We start from the raw sequence: 13,965 nt of genomic DNA, 5'->3' as shown, positions 1-13,965 counted from the left end.
CGACCAAACTGCAGTACGCAGACATGGTATGCAAAATGAGCCATTTTTGTTTTAAAACAGATTGCAGATGAAAGGAAACCATTCATTTCTTGCTTGCTTGCTGTAATTACTAGAGCGCTAATTACTCCAAATCACTGACATCCAGGGTCAGGAAGGATGACAACAGAAACATCAAAGAAAAGACGTGTCTCACTGGCGATGACAGATTTTCTGTATTCCCAACCACACTGTTGTTTTTTGTTGTTTTTTTTTTTTTATGGCTACTGTTTTCCAGTTTGATGGTGAAAACAACAACAACAACAAACATGCACACAGTCAAGATTGCTGAATGTTTACTATTGTTTCATTCGCAGTTTGACGGTGAGAACATGTATATGAGCATGACAGAGCCGAGCCAGGACTATGTGCCAGCCAGCCAGGTGGGTTAATTAATCTTCTCTGCCTTGTTTCAAATTGTAATTAAACAAATTCAAAGAGTTGCATTGCAAATGAGTAGCGCTATCAGTAACTGCCGCAATCAGGAATAATCATAATTTATAAACAAAGCATTTAAGCCTTGTTTCCAGTTAATGAGATAGAGCTGATAAAACACGGGAGTTGGCATTTGTTGAAAGATACTACCTTGTTTCCTCTCCAGAATGGCAAGCAGCTGTTTTGCCAGCATGATCTTTCCTAAACAGTTGTTTTACCTTTAGGAAATAAAGTCTTTACAGGTGCAGGTTATTTGTGCTTCTGACGATAGACGAGTTAATCATTATAAGCTGCACATGTCACGAATAGCTTTCATTATCAACTGTTGGGGCAGTTGTCAATACAGGGCTACCTTTCCAACCAAAATCACATGGCCCGTGAGCACTGTATGGCGGCCTTCAGAATCTACCAGGTCGGGTAGCTTTTTTTTTGCCCAAATGCACGATGTGATTGAAATCTTTCAAGAGCGCGTTTGTAGCCATTTCACTAGGAATGGTTGACAAGGTATTTAACTGTGAAAAGTGACGACAGAAGTCCAATGAAAACGTAAACGGTTACGTTTATCAAAGTAAATTCTGGGCTCTTTATTTTTAGACACTTAAAGACCAGGCCCTTTAATCCAGTGAGGACATTTAAAGCCAAATTGTAACTGCCCCAAAGTGCGGGCATAACATAATGTGTAATAACAGTGCAAACGAAAATAAATGAATCAATGAAAACAAGGGAGAATCATAGGAGCATTTTGTAGACTTGAACTTTTTTTTTTTCCTGGAAGAGCAGCAAAAACCATGGCAGTTTGAAGTTTCATGTATCAGTAACTGTGGTGTAAACCCTAGCACGGGAGTTTTCAATGCCTGCAAAGCTGTCCAAAGGGATTTGATAACGGGGACGGGTGGGGGAAACAGAGAACAAAAATAAAACTTGGATTTTTCTTCATGCTGCTTGTCAGTGAATTAATCTAATGTATATGTGAGGGGTGCACTTCGTGAAGCTTTGAAATTTCTTCGAGCACAAAATGTCTCGTGCTTAACTCAAAACAGAGGCAAGCCTGCCTCTCCATGAACTTTGCATTTAGAAGTCATTATGATCACTGCCTTCTCTGGCAGACATTCTGGAAACTACACTATACTGTTCAGACGAGAAGGTCATCCCTGAGTTCAAAGATCCGGACTCCATTTCCTTCCATTCAACTGAGTTGATCACTTTCAGGATACCTTTGGTAGGCTGAGCGTTGCATTTAGAATTCTTACTTCACAGAATTCATTCAGCTAAGTAGCCTCCGAGATCCATAGGTAGTTCTGAATAGGACTGTTTGATTAAAAAATGAAAAATGTTACTATTAATTTTCTTCTAACCATCAATCCCCAAACTGTACTGACAAGTTTAGTATTACGATTAGATTAAAGTAACCCAGTATCATCTCTTTGGTGCCTTTAGGGTTTTGAAGTGTAAGGGCTAATTGAATTTGTTTGAAACAGTAGAAACACAAACCCAATAAATGATTGCTGCTATAAAGCAACTGCTCCATTTCAGAGAATCATTATGTCTGTCTTAAAGACTTTTGGATAAAGGATTGGAAATCCAAAGCATATACATCATAACAACTTGGCTCCTTAGATTTTTAAATTCAAGTACGATGGATACCATTAAGCCCTGACTAAAATCAAACAACCAACATTAATTATTTCTTTTAATATTCCAATCAGGAGTTACTAAGAATGTTTTAAATACCAGTGAGAACATACATATATACATACATACATACATACATACATACCAGTGATAATTTATGAAAGAGTAAAGAGCCCCAAATACTTTCTGCGCTTTGTAAAAATATGGCAGGTTTGTGTGCCCGAAGCAAACTATTTTTTAATAATGTAGCACATATAAAAATGTTTCCAGAGTGTGCTCTTTTAAAAATTAGACTAATGCAAGATAATACGTACTCTGGGGGGGAATAAACTTTGCAAATTACATAAGTTGAATGGCCTTAGCTAAATTTTACGCTTAACGTTCCTTTTGTTTACTGTAATATAGTGTGTCCAAAAATTCATTACCTGGTATTCTTTTAGGGAAGTTTCATCAATTTATCCCTTTTGGCAACCATAAATAGGATTTTAGTCATCTTACAGGGGAAAAAAAAATAGTTTTATTCCTTTTCCTACATAACATCAAACATCTGCATAGTTTAGTAATCCAAGATAACTTGCCTCGTAGCATTACTCAACAATTATAATTCCTGTTCAATTTTCAAATCAGTACATGCTTTGGGACTTACCGACTAAGTTGCTAAGTAGCAACATATGGTATACTACTGCTCCTGTGATGTTGCTGGGAGCAAATAGCATAATTCTAAACTTGAAATGATTTTTATAGAAAGCCAATGCTGGAATGGCTCCAGAAATGGAAGTACACTGTAAAAATTAATGATATTCTTTTAGACAGTCCCAAAGGGCTCTTTGGTACTATCTACTACATGCATTCTATACCTCTGAAGCTAGTGTATGCAGATCCTTAAAATTTTTTGCATATCATTCTGTAATTGATAGGCAGCTTTTAAATTGTGTACTACCTTATAATAAGCCTGACAACTATGCAATAAAAACCCATGACATTTCCACTTCTCCCTAGCTCCATTCTTGGAATATGGACTATTTTCTCCTCTAATAGCTAGCTGTGAGTGTGCTGGCCACTCAGTACTTTAATTTAAATACCACTTAACCTTTTTTTTTTTTTTTTTACCTTTGAGTGCATAGAATTTGAAGCATGTGATGCAAGACTTCTTTGTGTGTTTCTAAGCCCCGGCTAAGGGCAGACCATGTTGCTTGTTATCTCATGAGCTTGCAGATCTCCTCCCAAGTAGTTTGTGAGAAAATGGGAGCATGTTAAAGAAAGGAAAGCCAGATGTGAAGTGTGGACAACAGTCCTTCATAAAGTCACTTCTTTCTCATTTTTAACTCGTCATGTCTGATTGACCAATATGGCGGAGTAGAGAACAGCAAGGCAGGGGGGATCTGGCTTCCCACCTTAGCTCTAACTCTTCCCTGGAATCTTCCAAACCCACTCAACTCTGATTCACATGCCCTGAGGCCCCTTTCCCTGAAAAACTCAAGCCCCTGTCTCCAGCCCCTAGAATTATGGTGCCTTCAGTAGCTCCTTATATGTGATTCTACTCAAGATATAAGTGTTCATTTCAAGTAAATACATCAGAGGAAACAGAAGAGGAATCTGGTTCTCTTGATTTAAACTTTCTATGTCACCAAGGTTGTTTGTGTTTATTTTTTTTCTTTGAATCCAATCTTTTTTTATTTATTTGTGTTTCATTTTGAATATGTGCCATTACTTTGTCTCCTTCTTTCTTTCTCTATGGCAGTTTCCAGAATATCATTTTCCGTGGCTACCTGTTCATTCTAAGCTTCCCACTCACACTGGCGACCTTTTCCCCAGTTCTCTGGATGCAGAAACATTCTCATGCATGCGTCTGTTGGGGTACTCTGTGAAAAAGTTTGAGAAGGACTGATCTTTTTTATGCAAGAAATAATCACTTGATGGGGGAATCACAAGGTTTTTATGGTGTCAGGTCATAGAGAAGCTTAATGCTCAGGACAGTTACTTGACTGAACCATATTTTCAATAAATCACTTCCTCCTTGACCTTGGCGTTTACTCTGCTAAACCCTTTCCTTCTGTTTGGTTTCCGTCCTTACTTCCTTGCTTGCTTTATTCCTTCTCTCCTCCTTTTCCTCCTTTCTTCTTTTTTTTTTTTAATTTTTTTAATGTTTATATTTGAGAGAGAGAAAGAGAGAGAGAGAGAGAATGAACAGGGGAGGGGCAGAGAGAGAGGGAGACACAGAATCCGAAGCAGGCTCCAGGCTGTGAGCTGTCAGCCCAGAGCCCGACGCAGGGCTCGAACCCACAAACACATGACCCAAGCCAAAGTCGGATGCTTAACTGACTGAGCCACCCAGACACCCCACTTGTTTCTTCTTCTTACTCTCTCTCCTTCCTTCCTCCTTATTTCCATGAATACCTATCCTTTAAACTTGAACCAATTTTTATGGTTAATTCTGAGCATCACAGTAAGCCTGAAGTATTAAATGTCCTGACCTGAGATCTGATTTTGGATTATTTTCAGTTTGTGCAGGTTTCCCTTTGCTTCTTTTCTTTTCCCCCACAGAAATCCTGTCTCTTACCTGGTTCCTCAAATCTCAAGATGAAAAAACACAATAATCGGGACACATGGGTGGCTCAGTGGGTTAAGCATCTGACTCTTGATTTCAGCTCAGGTCATGATCTCATGGTTTGTGAGTTCGAGTCCTGCATCAGGCTCTGTGCTGACAGGGCGGAGCCTGTTTGGGATTCTCTCTCTCCCTCTCTCTCTGCTCTCCCCCGCTCATCCTCTCTCTCTCTCAGACATAAACAAACATTTAAAAATAGGATGATAAAATAGATGCAATATTATTTTTTCCTAGAATCTTAAAACTGAGCACTTAACGCATTCCATATCACGTATTTTGAATATAAAAGTTGAAGGGCGTCTAGATATTAAGGGCAGCCCGCTCGTGTGAGTTTCAGGTTTGATTTCTAACTCCACTTGGCTCCTGTTCCTGACTGCAGCTCAGACTCAACATAGTAATTCATCAAATCAACATTCATCACCTCCAACCTACTCCCTCACCCCTCAAGCTTTCTTATTTCCTATATTGTCTATAGTCGTGAGAGGGAGCACCACTCTACACAGTCGCCAAGACACCAAGAGCGCCTCCCTTATGACTCAACCCTGAGTGAATCTCAGATAGGGTTGATTCTACTTTTGAACCTGTCTCCTCTTTCCTTCTACGTAATTACTGCCTGAGACCCGGGCTTCAGGGTTTCTCATTAACTTCTCCCACGTCACCTCACTTCCACCTTTCCATTTCTCCTCTTCCTGTCGCCGTGTCTCTTCCCTCTTCCACGCCTCTCTAGTGGGTAGCCGGAGTCGTCGATGTACATGTTTGTCCCTCTGTGGCCTGTAGTGAACTTGTAGAATTGGTACCCACTTCCTCGTCTTGCCCACATGATTGCAAGCTCTTGAAAACAGGGCTCACCCTGGTTTCTCCCTGTATCTCCTGTGCCTGGGGTGTCTGACATCAGAAGTATTGTTTGTTAAAAGATGAGTCGGTGATTGAAATATTTTGCGTCCATTTTAAAAAAATCATATGAGCTCTTTGAGTCTTCTACTTGCGGTGACTTTTCAGTGCTGCGCTGAAGCCGCTTAGCAATTCTGGCCCTGCTCATTTCGTTCCAGTAGCTTCTCTGCATCCGGGCGCCATTGCCTCGACACATCAACAAAAGGCACCAGCACTCCCGACTCCGCAGCGAATCACTTCAAGTACAGGACTCAAAGAATTAATGTGATAACAAACTAGATCATAATAGGCAGTTTTTCCTACAATAATATTGTGTTCCTGTTTTTCATAAGCAATCCAATGGCCACGGAACCAATAGGATTCTCCAAGTTCTTTTTGTACATTAGTTTCTTAAATCTACTGTCAGAATTACAATGTTTTGAGACCTGCAAACATATTAAAAACAATATATTTTTAATTACATGTTTTCTAATGAGAAAATTCTCTAGGTTAGAGTAGAAATGAGGTATGGAAAAAAAGGGCCTAGAAAGCATAATATTTTAAGGAGCATTTTTGAAACACACACACACACACACACACACACACACACACACACATACCTCCCTTGACTATGGGCCATAAAATTTCCGTGATTGTGACATAAATTTCAACTATAAATTAGACCAATTACTTCTAGATTGGTTCCTTTTGGCAGAAATTTCAGGAGTAAAGTCAACTTGACTTTTTGACCGTTGACCCAATAAAATGGCAAAGCTGCCATGCTTTGAGTAATCTAGTTAGTCCAACAAAGTCTGGCATCTTAACAAGCCCAAACTAGTTACTCAAACCAGTCTTCAGTGTAACATTCAAATGATTACTCTGCGCAGTCCCGGAGGTATTCATTACAGACAAAATTGCTCTTGTTGCCTTGCATACAAGCTGAGTTTTCAATGGGAAATGAAAGGAAGCCTGGAAAAATAGGCCACCTAATTAAGTTAAACTACTCTAGCATTTGGCTTGACATCTTCATTACTCAAAATTAAAAAGATGCTTCACTTGAGCACACAAGTTACTATTGTTTATGTTGTTTTCTTCCTAAATTGGCTTCTTACATGGAAGTCTGTTTTTCAGAATTATATCTTGAAATAGCTTGCATATTTCTTACAGTTTATAAAAATGTCTTAATAGCTGTATGGATTCTGAACACGGGCGCCATACAAATATCTATCTTGGGGCTCTTGATGGCCAAACACACATCAGTCTTTCTGCATATTTTCTTGATCATTTCCATATTGGTATGACTGAAATTTAGATGATTTTTTTAGCCACCCAGTCTTTATTATTATTATTATTATTATTATTATTATTAGTGGGGTATTGACTCTGTTAGCTGTAAATGATCAGTTACATGAGAAATATGATTCCTAAAAAAAAAAAAAAAAACTTTAAGGAGACCATAAGATTTAAACTGAGATTCATTTGTCCAGTAGAAGTGTTTTATAGCAACCTCTCTAGCAGAGCTATTTTGGGAAATTTTCAAACATAAACACATGTAGAGCACATCTACTGATTGCCAGTTCCCACTCATTGACACTAATGAGGCAGCTGACAGGTTAAATGTTGTGTGTCATATACATTTCCAAGCTGTGGGATTTGTGGATATAAGACTCATTTTTTATTTCACAGAATGAATGTTTGTTGCTGAGTATGCTTGTGAATTTTATGATAATTGTTTAATAGTATGTTTTTTTAAGGCTTTAGGGAAATGCATTTCAGTGACAAAAACTCTGAATGTATCTGAGTGGAATAGCGTTGGTGGTAAGAACAGATTCTCAAAAAAACATTGAGCTTTGTTTGGAGGATGGTGTGCTCAATGGTCCTCTGTTAAGTGACACCAAGGCATTTTGGCGCAGGGAAGGGTGCTATGTCTCCAGGACACTGCCTGACCAGTTCTACAGGTGCACTTGGTACGTTTTGAACGTAGCCCATCTACGTTCAAAATTGTATTTTGTCGATTTGCTCTCTAGCATGTGAACGATTATGAAAAGCTCGATGATCCTTCCTGTGAAGTTTTGCAGTGTAGAACTTGCTAGATTTTTCGTCTGGCACGTATTCCAGTAAACCTGTCACTAAAGAATGTCTACAAAATAGGTATGGTATTTCAAGTTAAGAATAGTAACATGTTGAATGATGTCATCTGTCTATGCCAACTCCATTTTCCAAGGCACTTAAAGATTGTTCGAAACAAACACTAACATTTAATCGCACCAGTACATCAGATAGAAACGATTTTGCCCATTTTTAGCGTCAGAACACTGAGGCTTGGAAGAGCTGAGGTTTCTGCCACCCACCCGTATCTCTCCTGAGACCTCCTTCTTCATATCCTCATCTGCCACCTAAACACCTTTAAAAAGTGTCAAGTTTCCCTTTGTAGTTTCAGTTCCTCGGTTTTGGAACAGACTTAGCTAGCCTTCCCAGAAACACAGGTTTCAGTTTAATCTTTATGTCTATCCGTATTTTTTTTTCTCTCTCTCTCCTGTGGTGTTTTTTTTTTTTTTTTTTTTTTTCTGATCTATGTTATTTCACAGTTTGGATATAAAAACGTATAACTATAGCCCTGGTGGTTTGAAATTAATTGGTGCCTGTCTTGGAAAATATTCTCCATGCATTCCTTGCTGCTTATACGTTATGATTGTTGCTGTCGCAAGCAGAGTCAAGCAAATGACATCTTGGTGCCACCATTGTATTATTCAGATGGAACAGCCCGCTCTGAAACTCACAAGGACTCTCACGGTCTTTGTTTAGGCCAAACATTATCGCCTTCTTGCACGTAGGCTTCCCGGTATGCAACTGGGGGGTCTCCTTGCATTTCAGAAGGCCCTCCTTCAAGAAGGGCTAAACCTACTGCGAGTTGCGATTTTCTGAAGGCACGAAGCGGAGTGGCCTTGGACGAATGGGGTTCAGGGCAGATAATAGGATTGCAGGGGTGGGGCAGGGCTGGCCGCCCCAGACACAAGTTGGCCTCAGGGAAGCCTGAACTCCTGGATACTGTGACTACTGAGCTGTTTATTTCTTTTGCTCTGACTTCAGTGAAACGTCTTGCTTGTCAAGATGATGGTAAGTTGTAGCGGGAAGCTTCTGCTTGACGAGAAGTTTAGGTTAGCGCTCCCCGACCCCCACGGTAATGAATGAATTAGATTCATAAGAATAATAAAAGCTGTCAGTTGGCAGTCCCCTGTGTCTGGCAAGGAACTCAGCAAAAGCTTTGCATACATTATCTCATTTAATCCTTATAACAGTTCAGTGAGGATGACAGAGGTACAGTGCTTGGCCAAACAGCAAAAAGCTAGTAAGTATCAGAGCTAAGATGCTGGGCTAGGAAAGCCTCATGCCCCAGCCAAATTCCATCCTCGCTCAGCTAGCCTTTGTTTTATTATAGAACGTCAAGGTCGGATGTTGACGGACTAACCTCAGCCACCTCGTTAGTACTGAGACAACTGCTCAGTTCTGTTACACGTGTGAGAATATTCTGAAAAATATTAGGGTGGACCCAGTGAACTTGCCAATTTCCATCGTTGACCTACAAAAGCAGCAATTTCATAATCTAATTTCAGTTTCATGTCTCCTACTCGTTCAAACACATATAAAAGCTGTACAAAGGTGAGGTGCTTTTGAGGTCCCTGTTTCTTTTATTTATTTATCCAGGGCGACGATTCCTTCCTTCCCTTCTTTTCCAGTCTTATCCACCCCTTTCTCACCACTTCTGTCCTGTTTCCTCTGTCTTCTCACAGCTCTTCTTGTCCAGGGCTGGTACACTTGTCCCGCCCTTCACACTTTTCCTTTCTTCCTCTGGGCGGTAAATAAAGTATGAGGCTTCCCACAGAAGACCCTTCCGGCTACTTTTCCCCAGGGATCCCACTTCTGGGTCACTAAACTGAGGAAATTGTCTCCAGTTGTTCAACTTTTTTGTTTCTTCCATGTCCCTGTCTTCAGCTCCACTTGTGTAAGCTTGTTTTCTAGCAGAGACTGGAGGACGTAAGATGATCCTCAAATATCTAAGGATCCACTTAGAGTTGCTTCCTGGTAAAAGATCCAAAGGGTAGGAATTGCCTCTGAGAGGCTGGTGGGTAGAAACAGGAACCCCCCTTTCCTGGCTCCCCTTGATTGAGGGAGGAGACAAACCAAGAGCACAGACCATCTGTGTAGTTTTCCTCCTCTGCTGATCTGGCTTCTTTGTGAAGAATGTGATTTTACATCCCCAACACTTACTGATTTCCACGCAACAGGCAAAAATGAGAAGAGTGGCCGTAAACACATACACCATGTATTGTTAAGTGTACGTATGAAATATGTACATATAAAAATAGGCCAGCACTCAGTGCTCAATTCCACGCTGGCTGCCGGCATGTGACTGAGCAAATAGAACTTGACCAAAAATCAATTTAACACAGGTTGTTTTTTTTTTTTAAAAAAGAAAATTTATCAAAGCTTAAAGGCTGTATGTGGTGTTACATGGTATATTAAAAGCCAGTGCATTTTATTCAGTTATTACATGTAAAAAAAATAAATCTGTAATGATGCTATCACTGTCCTGTCTACCCACCTCGTTCTCTAAGTCCAAGCAAATCATTTCACCTCTTTGCACATCGTTTTCCTTAACTGCAGAGGGGAGGCATAATCTCCAGGGTTTTCTCTGGGATTCCATTTGAGCATAAATATAGAACTCTAGAACGATACCCGAAGGGGGAAAAAATGCATAAGGTTATTCATCACAATGTGGCTCATAACAGAAAAATCAGAAACCCTAAATATTTGGTAATAGGGAACCAATAGGATAAATTATGGAACATGCACACGATGATATAATGTGCAGCCATTTAAACAATAATGTAAATGATATTTATTGGCATGGAAACTCATTCATGACTCGTTTTCAGTGATCAGATTAAATTATGTGATGGAATAATAAAATAATATAAATAATAATGTAGCAAACAATTTATTGATTGCTCATAGGAGCCAGTATATTACTCAAATTATTTATATTATCTCATTCATCTCATTTAATGATGATTACCCTTAATGAATTGAATACAAATGTCATCCCTATTTTACAGATTTGGAAACTGAGGCTTAGAAAAATTCAGTCCCTACACCTACTAAGAGGTCAGCTGAGATTTTCATATCGTGTTTCTACCTTCAAAATCAGAGCTCTATGATCTGACTTAAAAACCCAAAACGAAATAGCAAATATGGAGTATATACAAAATCTTGAAAGACATACATTTTTTTTTAAATGTGCATTTATTTTTGAGAGAGAGACAGACTGCGAGTAGGGGAGGGGCAGAGAGAGAGGGAGACACAGAATCTGAAGCAGGATCCAGGCCCTGAGCTGTCAGCACAGAGCCCGGCGTGGGGCCCGAACTCACGAACCACGAGATCATGACCTGAGCCGAAGTCGGACCCTTAACTGATTGAATCACCCAGGCGCCCCTAAAGACACACATGTTTTAATAGTGGTTTTTTTTTTTTCTGAGTGGATGGACTAACAGTGATTTCTTTCCATAGGTATATATTTTTCTGGTTAACATGGATTATTTATAAAATAAAGCAAAAAAAAAATGTTGAACTGAATCTCAGAATGTATGCACTCAATGTGAGAATTCAAAACATCTGAAAAACTAAAAAAAGTATAGCTGCGTTTGTACATAAAATTGTGTGCTCAACAGTGAAATTTCAATGTTTTAATTACCCTCTTAAACGCTCAGTACAGAATGACAACTTGTTACCAGAAGAACATCCTTGGGCCCCTATTAGGGTTTCAGAAGTGACTCCTGCTCCTTAATCTGTTCTTCCTAATCATTCCTGTGTGCATTGTGGCTTATGGGGAGTGGGGGGGGGGGGGGGGGGGAGTACGTTATTTATTTCCCAGAAGCTTGTTTTTTGTGTGTTTTGGGGACAATTGCTTTGTTTTGTTTTGTTTCTTTAACCAAAGGGGAGGCCCATATGACAACAGCCCACAACACTGGTTTTAAAGTATCCCCTAGAGGGGCGCCTGCGTGGCTCAGTCGGTTGAGCGTCCGACTTCAGCTCAGGTCACGATCTCACAGTTCGTGAGTTCGAGCCCCGCGTCGGGCTCTGGGCTGAAGGCTCAGAGCCTGGAGCCTGCTTCCGATTCTGTGTCTCCCTCTCTCTCTGCCCCTCCCCCATTCATGCTCTGTCTCTCTCTGTCTCAAAAATAAATAAACATTAAAAAAAAAAAATTAAAGTATCCCCTACAAATGTAACTCGGAGACTCACGTAGGCCCCCAAACGGTACTGAGAGGAAATAAATGTTCCCCATTTCAGTATCATTAATAAAATGTGGCAGGAGAAATGCCTATATGTAAATGCTAAGAACTTTTCTGGAAGTCTGTGGAGAAGTGGCCTCAGCACCAGCCCTGATTCACAGAAGAGTGTTGGACTACGTTGCCCTCCCCATCCCCGATCTGAATGTGCTTGGCTCACTGCCCCAGGACCCCTGAATCCTCAAAGCTTCAGCCTATTCATGGAATCAAAGCTCACCCAGTCCTGGCCCTAAGAGCCAATGAGAGCCATTCACTGGGGCGGCCTCAGGTCAACCTCAAGTTTTCTGGTCTCATTCAGGCTTTACACACTGGGTTTTCAGTTATGAAAAAACATAATCCAATAAAAACCAGTCCCAGTAGAGGACTGACTTGGGCTCAGGACCCCCAAGTTTGTTTCGGTCAGTAGGGCCGATCTTGCCCTTGAAGTTTTCTAAGAGTTGAAGACGTGACCTTGCTGTCGAATCTCCCTGCCGCATTGTCCAGACTCGCTCATTTGTTGGTTTTGTGATCCTCCCGCGATCACGTAGTGCGTTTCTGCGCAAGTGTCTTGTTTGTTTTTTTTTGTTTGTTTCTTGTTTTTGTTTTTTTTTCCTGATATCCAGGGTAAATCTGCTTGTTCCGATCCCTTCATCATCCCAGCTTCAAGTAGTTCTACTTCCGTTTACACTTGATTCCAACACGCTCTTTATTGGGAGCCTAAGTTTTTAAATTTTTTTTTTCAAATTTTTTTAACATTTATTTATTTATTTTTGAGACAGAGAGAGAGAGAGCATGAACAGGGGAGGGTCAGAGAAAGAGGGAGACACAGAATCTGAAACATGGGAGCCTAAGTTTTTAAATATTTTCTGACTCACCTCCCTCATAACAAACTGTATCTCAGAGTTCTCTGTATCTCAACTCCCACTCTGGAGGATGCCTGACACATAGTAGGTACACAACAAATGCTCTGAGGTGCTTGTGGCCTTTTGCTTATTAGCACAGGTCACAAAGATTAATGAGCATAAATAAAATAAATTTTGTACTTTTTACCAAAAAAAAAAAATTGCACTTTGATAACTGTTGCTTGAAAAATTAGCACATTGTGTGTTTTTAAATGAAGATGATTTATTGCTATTGTCTAACATGTGAGGAAAGACAAAAAAATTGTTTGCAGGATCATTGGCTTGAGCACATCAATGGCACTGTTGGACAATTCTTGCTGAGTGTTAAGATGATTTATGTAACAGACCGAAGCTTTCCACAGTAATACATTATAGTCTCAAGCTATCAGCCCTTGTTCCTGCAGAGACAAAAGAATCTGAAAAATACCTACTTTTGAAGGTCTTCTCAAAAGAAATTGGAGCTAACGTTGATGCTGTTTAAACTCTTTCGAGAGAAATCACCATTACATGCAATGTCTTAACTTCTGAAAACACACACAGGAAGTTTATCATTTTTCTTTTTTAGAAAACTCATTTTTCTAATAAACTCTTCAGTTTCCTCTCCTTTGCATTTAGTTCTTTGAATCATGCAACAAGAATTTTCAATAAACGATGAAACATATTTAAACATTGGTATTTTTCTATCCTGAAATTTCGGGAATTATGTTACAGATTAAAAATTAAGGCGTTCTATAGATGTGTGATGGCAGTGCTATTTATTTATCTTTCAAATAAAGATCTATATGAGAAACATATTTTACAATGTTATAACCATAGCCATATTTTTAGTATATGCATGATTGCATGAAGCCATCACATAATTTAAAGGTACGTACAAGATGATATCTTTTGAATTCTTCTGAGTTATGGGTCTTCTTGTCACCAAAGATTGAGTGCTCTGTATAATGGTTGCAATGTGTGGACAGAGACTCACAAAGACAAGACCCCTCTGGTAGGGAAACCAGATTTTAAAAAGAGAAGAAAAGGCAAAGTCCAGAAGAGAGTTCCCATTATTTGTTCCTGGTCAGCATATATGAACACTCTACCTAGATGGTATGAAAACATGAATTCTCTGTAGTCAAAAGAAAAATCCTAATTAACATCCCACTTCCAGATGCAG

General features: G+C 39.7%; 1 protein-coding gene across 3 annotated transcripts in view; it reads left to right on the top strand.

Moving 5' to 3' along the window:
* Positions 1 to 13,965, top strand: part of TOX (thymocyte selection associated high mobility group box) — a 305,466-nt gene that overhangs the window by 157,656 nt on the left and 133,845 nt on the right. For all 3 annotated transcript variants that reach the window (XM_007084817.3, XM_042973510.1, XM_015538751.2), the window contains exon 2: positions 354 to 419. In XM_007084817.3, coding sequence (XP_007084879.2) covers positions 354 to 419 — 66 coding nt within the window. The remainder of the gene's footprint in view (positions 1 to 353; positions 420 to 13,965) is intronic.

This window comes from Panthera tigris, chromosome F2 (genome assembly GCF_018350195.1).
Source record: "Panthera tigris isolate Pti1 chromosome F2, P.tigris_Pti1_mat1.1, whole genome shotgun sequence".
NCBI classification, from domain to species: Eukaryota; Metazoa; Chordata; class Mammalia; order Carnivora; family Felidae; genus Panthera; species Panthera tigris.
Note: the sequence above shows the minus strand (reverse complement) of the source record. Positions and strands in the feature narration are given on the sequence as shown.